This window comes from Palaemon carinicauda, chromosome 10 (genome assembly GCF_036898095.1).
Source record: "Palaemon carinicauda isolate YSFRI2023 chromosome 10, ASM3689809v2, whole genome shotgun sequence".
NCBI classification, from domain to species: Eukaryota; Metazoa; Arthropoda; class Malacostraca; order Decapoda; family Palaemonidae; genus Palaemon; species Palaemon carinicauda.
The window spans coordinates 138802916-138812915 of record NC_090734.1 but is presented as its reverse complement, the minus strand read 5'-3'; the positions used below and the strand labels follow the sequence as shown (position 1 = coordinate 138812915).

The 10000-nt window shown below is 33.4% G+C and overlaps 1 protein-coding gene across 1 annotated transcript in view; it reads left to right on the top strand.

The window, feature by feature from the left end:
* The window catches only part of Nost (Nostrin), a 139576-nt gene that overhangs the window by 99791 nt on the left and 29785 nt on the right, over nucleotides 1–10000 (top strand). The window contains 1 exon segment of the mRNA XM_068381987.1: nucleotides 3532–3617. Within this exon segment, the coding sequence (XP_068238088.1) occupies nucleotides 3532–3617 (86 nt within the window).

Genomic DNA, 10000 nt, shown 5'->3' with positions numbered 1-10000 from the left:
CATTATTGTGGTAAGTCATTGTTTCTATGAGGGTAGCTCATAGAAACTACTTATTCATAGGGGTTGAATAGGTAAAATATTAATAATAGTGCTGGTTTCTGTGACTAGGGTAACAATGAAAATTTCACTGAAAATTACGTTTTGGTTATTTTATATTAATTATTAGTGTACAGTAAAAGATAAGTTTTTTACTTTTGAAAAGTAGGTAAAGTTATAGGCATTATAGTGTGACTGGTCCATGCCTTTATTTGTATTCATCATATTATATGTATTCATAAATATATATATATATATATATATATATATATATATATATATATATATATATATATATGTATATATTTATATATATATATATATATATATATATATATATATATATATATATATATTTATATATATATAGTGTGTGTGTATATATGTGTATATATTATATATATATATATATATATATATATATATATATATATATATATATATATATATATATATGTGTGTGTGTAAATGTGTTATGATGTGTGTATATAGATATGTATGTATTATGTACGAGAGAAAGAGAGAAGAAAACGTTGTAGTAGGTAAAGACAATTGAGTCGGTTCAACTGTTATTAATTTCGAAAATCCGCCTTATGGCATCGAGTAATAAAGTCTGGTTTTGTAAATTACTGTACCACTCTTGCGTGATCAGTTCTCACGCTGATGGAATGATGCGGTCAGAAGCAACTGCTATGTTCGGTATGTCGGCGTATGCATACACGGGCGAGCATGCGGGTGCGTAAGTGGGTCAGTGATGTACTCCTGTATATGCGGTCTGGGTGTACGATTTGCTGGTTAAGTGTTTTGGGTGAAGGTGTGCTGGTACACATTGGTGTAGTTTACACCGCTTTATTAAAAGTTTCTCTTGCGTGGGACTTTATTTTTATTGCTTCGCTTTTAGCTTCTGTTTCCGCCTCACTTCCGCTTTACCTGAGTTCGTATTTGAAAGCACTGCACATTTTTTATTGCTGGAATGTCGTCATTTCTCTTTGTAGCAGCAGAACCCTAAAAAATATAATTACGACTGTTGTATATTCATGTTAATCTGCTAGATATGAACACCTGTACTATTTAGTAATTTGCTGTAGCAGCAGAACCCTAAAAAATATAATTACGACTGTTGTATATTCATGTTAATCTGCTAGATATGAACACCTGTACTATTTAGTAATTTGCTGTAGCAGCAGAACCCTAAAAAATATAATTACGACTGTTGTATATTCATGTTAATCTGCTAGATATGAACACCTGTACTATTTAGTAATTTGCTGTAGCAGCAGAACCCTAAAAAATATAATTACGACTGTTGTATATTCATGTTAATCTGCTAGATATGAACACCTGTACTATTTAGTAATTTGCTGTAGCAGCAGAACCCTAAAAAATATAATTACGACTGTTGTATATTCATGTTAATCTGCTAGATATGAACACCTGTACTATTTAGTAATTTGCTGTAGCAGCAGAACCCTAAAAAATATAATTACGACTGTTGTATATTCATGTTAATCTGCTAGATATGAACACCTGTACTATTTAGTAATTTGCCTCTCTCTCTCTCTCTCTCTCTCTCTCTCTCTCTCTCTCTCTCTCTCTCTCTCTCTCTCTCTCTCTCTCTCTCTCGATTGAGTTTTTCTTATGTCATATTCTAACCAGCTATTTGAAAAATGTAATTCTAAAATTTTATATTTAAAGTCTCTCTCTCTCTCTCTCTCTCTCTCTCTCTCTCTCTCTCTCTCTCTCTCTCTCTCTCTCTCTCTCTCTCTCTCTCAAGCAAAGAATTCTAAATTTTATTCTAAATTTCATAGCACAAAACTTGGTGTCTTTAGTTAATCATTCTTAAACCCAGTTTGTTCGGTACTATTTTATAACTTTTGCCTTGATTATTTGATTAATTTAGATGTTGCTATATAGTTAATGGTAAAGACACCTGAAACCAAGTATAATATACAAAGATTGAATTCAATCTCATAACTTTAATAACTCCGATTAAAGTTTCAGTATAGATTTTCGCACAAGCTGCAACCAGTAGGATCTAGTGTACAAAAAGCTGCGCCTGTTCTTACTTCTTACACATGAGCGACTTATGCCCTTCACTAAGTAGGTGTCGGCATATATTCGTCTACCAAGGACAATTCATGTCGGAATGTGTTTCGACAGATTCAATAGCTTTGTCCCTGCCTGGTGCCATGGCCAATGACAACTCCATTCAGGCCAAATTTCAAGGTCCTTTTTTTAAATGTACCAAACCGCGTCCCATTTCTTTTGCCGAATGTTATCCTTAACATTGATGGGTATGATGGTATTCTTAATGTTTGTTCCCTTCTTTTGGACTGCTTTTTGGTCCCCTCTCCCTCATTCTGTTCTTAGTTTAAGGATATTCTTAATTTAAGTTGTAGATTAACAACAGTCTGTATTAATGAGTTATATAATTGATATGCGAGATTTGAGGAGGGACGAAATTATTCCTTATTTTTTTTTTTTTTTTTATAATTTCTATTATTTTGCACATTGTTGTGAGTACGACTGGAGAGTATATATTACCTTTGATATTATGAGTATCTTAATTTTTTACGCAAACATTGACCCACATGTCTTTGTAGAAGTTCCTTGAAGTTCTAGTTTGGCATCCCAAGGACATAAAAAAAGTCTCTGAGAACCAGTATCCTGGCCTTTATCTGATCATGATCAAGTTAGGTTATGTATCAATTTATTTTTAATAGGGACCAATTTCATGTCTTTAGGATTTCTTTACGTACTCAATTTATTTTGATTTATTAAATTTTTGGACGTCTTTTGGAAATATGGGGAAGTTTGCGCTTAGTTTAATTGTATGGACTCTCAAACTCAGGCCTTAACAATAAGAATGTGAAGTGACTTTAATTCCAACCTAAATAAAAAAGTGGTCGACAAGGAGTTTGAAGTTGCCATATTTAATGTTGTTTGACTTTGAATTAATATCGAGTTGTTTATTAAGCTGTTTATAGAACGTAGAATTGAGTTGGTTTTAAGTAATTAAAAATTGTATTATATCATTGAATATATCCGAGAAAAACATTTCGTTGTGTATGGAACGTAGAATTGAGATGGTTTTTAAATCATTTAAATCTGTATTATATGATTGAATATACAATCTTTAAAAAATCGTTGTTTATAGATCATAGAATTGAGTTGGTTTTTAAATAATTTGAATTTATTGTATGATTGAATATATCTGAGAGAAAAATGTCACTGTTTATAGAACAGAATTGAGTTGGTTTTTAAATCATTTAAATTTGTATTATATGATTGAATATATGTGAATTTTGCTTTCATAGTAATACGTAGTATGTGCCGGGAGAGATTACGAGAAAGTGATTTAAAAAAAAAATCAGATGTCGATTTAAGTATGACATCGATAGAGATATTTTTTAGGCTAATATAAGATCTCTTAAGAGACATTTTATCACGTTGAGAAGACCATTAACCTTACCATTTTTTCTTTTATATTTCCAGGGCCACAATGGGTTCGACGAACTTAGAAGATACATCAAGTCAGGTGGCGAGTTCTGCAAGGAACTGGCAGCCATCATGAACGAAAGGTACGTCAAAGCACGAATAGGCCGCACGGGAAACACGAAGATTTCCTACAGGAAAGTCGTGCTTCAGATTATAGCTCGGAAATATAGATGATGTGTTATCAGTCTTGTCCAGAACTCCCTCTTCCATCGAGATTCTTATCTTCTCTTTCAATAATTCTTTTTTATTCTAAGATTGATACCTTTCGTTTCACTTTTTTTTTCTAAATTCATTTTACATTGGGTTTTAATGTTTCATCATTTTCATGGACGGAGGGTTCTGGCCCCGATATAACGACATTCATCATGATTTGTAATTAGGTATTTCCACAATGACTTCTTTTCTGTCCTATTGTGTGTTTTTCAATCACCCTTTTTTAGTGCCATTCTTGAATCTCAATAGGAAATAACACTCATCATCATTCTTTATCATTATTTTTTCCTGTCCCGAGTTATTTTTATTATAAATGTCCAAAGTTCCTGGGGGTATGTAATGCGTTAAACTAGATTTTTCTCGCAGGTATGTATTTGTTGCTCTTAAACGCATTCCTTAAGCCATTGTTTCCTTTCAAAATTATCCATTAACAAGTTAGCACTTTTGAGAAACTCTGGAATTTGGTTTGCGGTAAAAAAAATGATCGAAGTTCAAAGGTTCTTTGTTCAAAGCCTTTGATTAATTCAGTTGAAAAAGACGCGCGTTGACTTCGTGGCTTTGGTCCAAATTACTATCAGATGTTGCAATTGCTAATCCAAAACACCTGTTTTTAAGCCAAAGGTGGTGGAAAATATTTAGCTTTACATGTTTCTCATGTCTTTGCAACTCTGACGTCACGTTTCCTCTATGTACAGCTTAGTTTACTTTTTTATTGAATAGTCTTTAATTTCCTTTTTATTTAGGGGTTGCTTATTTTTTTAAATCAATGACTATTCCATTTTATTACGTTGTGAATTTTACATAATAGTAACGATGATAATCATTATTGTCTTATGGCATCCTGAATCACAACGCATCTTGAGAATTAATTTCCTTAACTGGTTTTTGAACACGTAAGCCATCCAAAAATTAGACAAGAATATTAATTTTAAAAAGCGAAATATGGTTAAAACGCATATTTTTTTTTTTCTTGGAGATGTAAAGATGATTTATTAGTATCTATGTGGCCATGTATACTAACCCACAGCAAGTTTTTCTGCTGAGAGGGGCATGTGAGAAGAAGCGATTAAGAACAGATTGTCTGAAAACCATTACATGAATAGTGGAATCAGTGAAACATCAGGAGTTCAAACTTGGTGCAAATACTTTTCTGTTGAGCAGGTTGTCAGATACCTCGTTACATAGCGTTACTTATCTGTTTAACATTATTTATCTCAATATGCTCTATTTTTGTATTTCTAAAAGTTTATTCTTTTATGCAATGGGTTGCTTACCCGGCTGGGCCCTCTGGCTTGTATTTCGCTTTTCCAACCAGGATTACAACTTGGCTAATGATAAAAATAATAGCGCGCAGATGACTTGTAGGTAAATCCAGTAAAATATTATAAAATTGGATACGTGAATTGATAATTCAGATAGAAAGAACATAGGATAAATAGAACAACTTTTTAGTCTGTTGAGATATTGCGATAGATGTAAACTTATACTTTCCTTTTTATCTTTAAGTCTATTTACTCCTGTGTCATAATTTTGTTTTAACGACTTTATTGTGCTCTGAAAAGTAGTCATTCGCTATCAGAAAAGTCTTGTAGATAAACCCAGTAAAATATGGTAAAACAGGATACGCGAATTGAGAGTTCAGGAGAGAACATAAGATAAATAAAAGAATTGAGACAACTCATTCCACGTTTAATACCATAAGGGAACAGCCTGTCCTTGAAATGGTCGGGGGTATAGATGATTATGAAACTGGATGAAGGACCTGCAAATTTAATACAATTTCTTTTGACATTTCCACTTATCTTCTCTTATTGGTCATTTGAATGGTCAGTTTCCTAAATGATAATGCTGAGGATAGGAAGAAAATAACATGGAATATAAAATAGCACAACCATGATAATTTTAGATGGAGTTGACATTTAGCACGGGAGTCGTTCTCTGGGAGCAACCTGTACCTACTTCTTAAAAAAAGAGATAAGGTATTTTTTATTTATTTATTGGGCGGTTCCTTTAATCATCTTCCGTATTTGGCTGCTGTGGATCTTAGCGTGTCCATCTGTGCAGGGCAGAACCACATGGCCATACGTCAAAAGAAGATATTATTATTATTATTATTATTATTGTTGTTGTTGTTGTTATTTATTATTATTATTAGTGTTATTATTATTATTATTATTATTATTATTATTATTGTTGTTGTTGTTGTTGTTGTTTTTATTTTGAATCCCCATTTTTAACAACCCTTAAACGCAATCGAAAACTTTCAAACAGGAAAATATTAAATGGTTTTTAAAGTTTTCATTTTTGCGAACTTTGTTTCTGAACCTCACTTTCCTATTATAAAAGCCAAAAGAAATTTCTACCATTCTAATTTGTTATTTTTAAGGGATTTTAATCCTAGAGAATTAATTTATTTCCATGTTATCTCATTCACCAGTATTTTTATATCTTATTCAAAAGAAACAAATGCATAAAATGTATACAGTATGCGAGTAGATGAATATTCGACGTAAAGATAACTTTGTATTTTGAAGTTTAAGTAGTGATCCTTTGTGGTGGAAATATTTCTATAATGTAGCAAAATTCTTTACAAAATAAATGTGGTTAGCTGAAATTGATGATGATAAAGCTAATACAATCGATTGTGCCCGGAGGCAGGCAGAGGCGGGGTTAATTTTACCGAAGAGGAATAGGATAGATTTTGCTAGCAGGTTCATCACACTTACAGGTTGCTTAACGGAAAGCTAGCAAATAACAATATCATCAGTTAACATCATGTAATCTCAAGAATAGAAGTACTCATGTACAGTATATGACTACAGAAAACTATGTTGAATATTCATGTCTAAACTGTAAGTTAATATCGAAGAAATTTTTAATTAAAACATAGAAGCGGACTACTCGAATATTGGTTTTTAATTTTGATGGGAAGTTCATATAGATTTTATAAATAGTGGTTTTTTTTCTTTTTCTTTTTTTGAAACTATGATACATGAATGAAATTTTAAATATTAATGGAAGCAAGAGCTTTGACATTTTGCTAAGTACACACTTTAGGATTGGATTAGAGTATTTTTCATCTTTAATACAATTTTTTTACGTAAAGGCCAGTTTATGAAACCTGTTAGATAAGTTTCGCCCATATCACTCTGGGGAACCTTGAATGGAGTGCATGGCCAAGTTGTTTGGATCTTTGGGTCATTCTCTAGGAGCTACTTAACTTCACTCATAGGTAATAATGTATCATAGTAAGAAGGAAAATACTGCGTAGTAAAGGAAACCTCTCTCTCTCTCTCTCTCTCTCTCTCTCTCTCTCTCTCTCTCTCTCTCTCTCTCTCTCTCTCTCTCTCTCTCTCTCTCTCGGCGTCAATGACCTTAGATGTCAGGATGCCTGAAAACTTCAAATCAATCAATCTCTCTCTCTCTCTCTCTCTCTCTCTCTCTCTCTCTCTCTCTCTCTCTCTCTCTCTCTCTCTCTCTAATGATCGTGGGACCCGAGTAGCCCAAACGGGCTGGCAAATTGCCGCTTCAAAACAGATGTTGATAAAGCCTGACTCAAGCAAAGCCAAGCAAAGCAGTGCGTCGCTTATCAACGTGGGCATTACTTTGCTATCAATTTACATCTTTCAAAGGCTTCAGGAACATAACTTGATAGCACCAGCACTCATGCTAAAAGACACGTTGCGAGACCAGTTAACGAATTGCAGACGCGGTCCATATGGCACTGCTAGTGCATTGGCTATTTACTTCTATTTTGCTCAGGATTCATGTGTTTTCTTTTACCTCTTTTTGCTTTGTTTAGGAGACTTTCTTGTGATATGTGTTAACTTATACTTTCCTTTGTATCTTAATTCATTTACTCGTGAATTAACAACTGTGCCATAATTTTGTTTTAACGACTACATTCCCTGAAAAGTAGTTAATTCACTCTTAAAGTCTTGTTAGCTTAAAATAGGTGTTTATGCTGGCAGAACAGGAATTCATTATAAAATATGATTTACACTATTAATTTTTATAGTTTTTGGCTATAATCATACGTGCAAATATAATTATTATAGGATCGATAAGAAAGAACGTTATGGTTAAAAAGTAAGGTCTCAGATATTTTTCATTCACCTTCAAAAAAGCAAATAACTTTCCTTGATTAAAACATTTTTAAATTTCCCAAACAGCCTTAAAAGCTCTTAAGGAAATATAAAAAAAATCCAAGTACGTGTAAAATGAAACAACAGAGCAATGAGTTGCCCATTTAGCGTGTGGCTGGCAATACCCCCATTTTCGTCATGATAAGAAATGAAAGCGAAAGTGTTGAATTAAACTTCGTTTCGACACAATGGTCAATCGTGACGTTCGAGGAGTGATGTCATGGCGTGAATTGTCATAAGAGTTTTCATTTTTCCAACTGTGGGAGAAAAGATGTTTACCTGAAGTTCTTGACCTCAAAAGGAAAGCTGACCAAGGTGGAGTAGGAACTGTTAGTGGTCTTGAAATTTCATCCTGAATAAGAACAGGTTGAAAAAGAAGGATTTATTGAAGGTCATCCTTATCACTTGGGTTTGTTTGGATAGGGCGAACTTCAGTTTATTTTGAAATCTGGGGTTTAAAGGGCAATGGGGTATCTTGAGTAATACGTTAATTGGTGTTTTCTTTTACCTTCTTCTGTAGTGTGGGCAAATTTTGCTTTAAAGTTTTCATCTTGCAAACTGGCGTCACACTTCCTATGGTCATATTTGGAATTGCCAAGCGACATGATTTGTCGTAGGTTATCCAAGTAAAGTGACTATCAGTAAGACCAGTTTAGTTTGTTTCAATTATTATGTTTCAAAGCTAAAAAACTTACTAAAATGAACCAATAAGTAACTTTGGTTTTTATAATCTAAATATTTATAGAATTTAAGGAAATCGATAAACTTTTTAACTTGTCATTACGACGTTGCTCCTCAAAATTAGAATATCCTGTAAAAAGAATACCGTTATCAGTGAGACCCCACCCAAGTGCCCATATTTTCGTCTCTCCGCCAAGTTGTTAGCCTTGGCGTATGAACTTTCGTAATTATAATACTTAGGGTAATTATTCATCGACTTGGTATATTGGGAAGTGTGTATTGGGTGTTTATGAGTCAAGGAAAAGGGTGTATGATCTGGAACCTGCTGGACGCAGGATTTTTTTTTTTTTTTTTTTTTTTTTTTTTTTTTTTTTTTTTTTTTTTTTTTTTTTTTTTTCTTCTCCGTTGGTGGATAGTACCGCGAGGTGCAATTTAGCCATTACCTCCGCCAACGTAGTTAGGAGGTTATGTTTTATCCCCTGTTTGTGTGTGTGTGATTTTGATTGCTTTTGAACAGCTTCCTGGCCACAATTTTAATCGTAGAGTAATGAAACTTGCAGGGATTACATGTCATGTAAAAAGTTGGAAATTGATAAATTTTGGAAGGTCAAGGTCACGGTCAAGCAAAAATGTCCAATTCATGTAATCAATCATTAGTTTTGACATCGTTGAAACAGAGACTTCAAATTTGGTTCATATTTAAGTGTATGAACATCCACGCCAATTAATACATGTGAAGGTCAACGGTCAAGATCGAGAAATAAGCTGCCGCGGCGGAAGTTTGCGCTTTACTGAGTGCCCCTCTAGTTTGAGGTTCTTAGCTACGTTCCTTCAGCCCATAGCAGCGCTTGCTTACCCCTTATTTTACCTCCGTTCTTGCTTCCTTTCTATCATTTTTATGACCAACCTCTTCTAACTTAAAATGTAACTCGAGGGTTATAACCTGGATGCACTTGGTGATGAACTGCCTCACAGGCTCCATCTTTAATAGGCTATTTAGTCTCAATCCAACCCTTTTATTGCTTGATTTTATTTTTCATTTTTTTTCTCATACTGTGTGGAAAATTATGTGGTGATAAAAGGAATCTTGATATGTGAAACAGTCATTACATTTTAATATTTTTTTTTTTGTATTTCATGGCATGAAGTGGAATTTTCTCTCTCTCTCTACGTGCATTTTCCTTTAAATAATCCCCATGTTTCTGGCCTATACAGACACAATCAAGCTCAGTTAGATTCCCTGAAGTGTAGTTGAATTTTTGGGGAAACGTTTTACTTGGTATATAGTTTTGTGAAAGTTCTTTCCCTCTACAACCATGTTTTAGGATTTTCTCCTTATCAATGCAAACTTCCAAGTAAATGACCTGTCCCTTCTTCCTCGATATAACCAACTTTTACCATCTGTTTATTGTTTTTAAAATATTTGA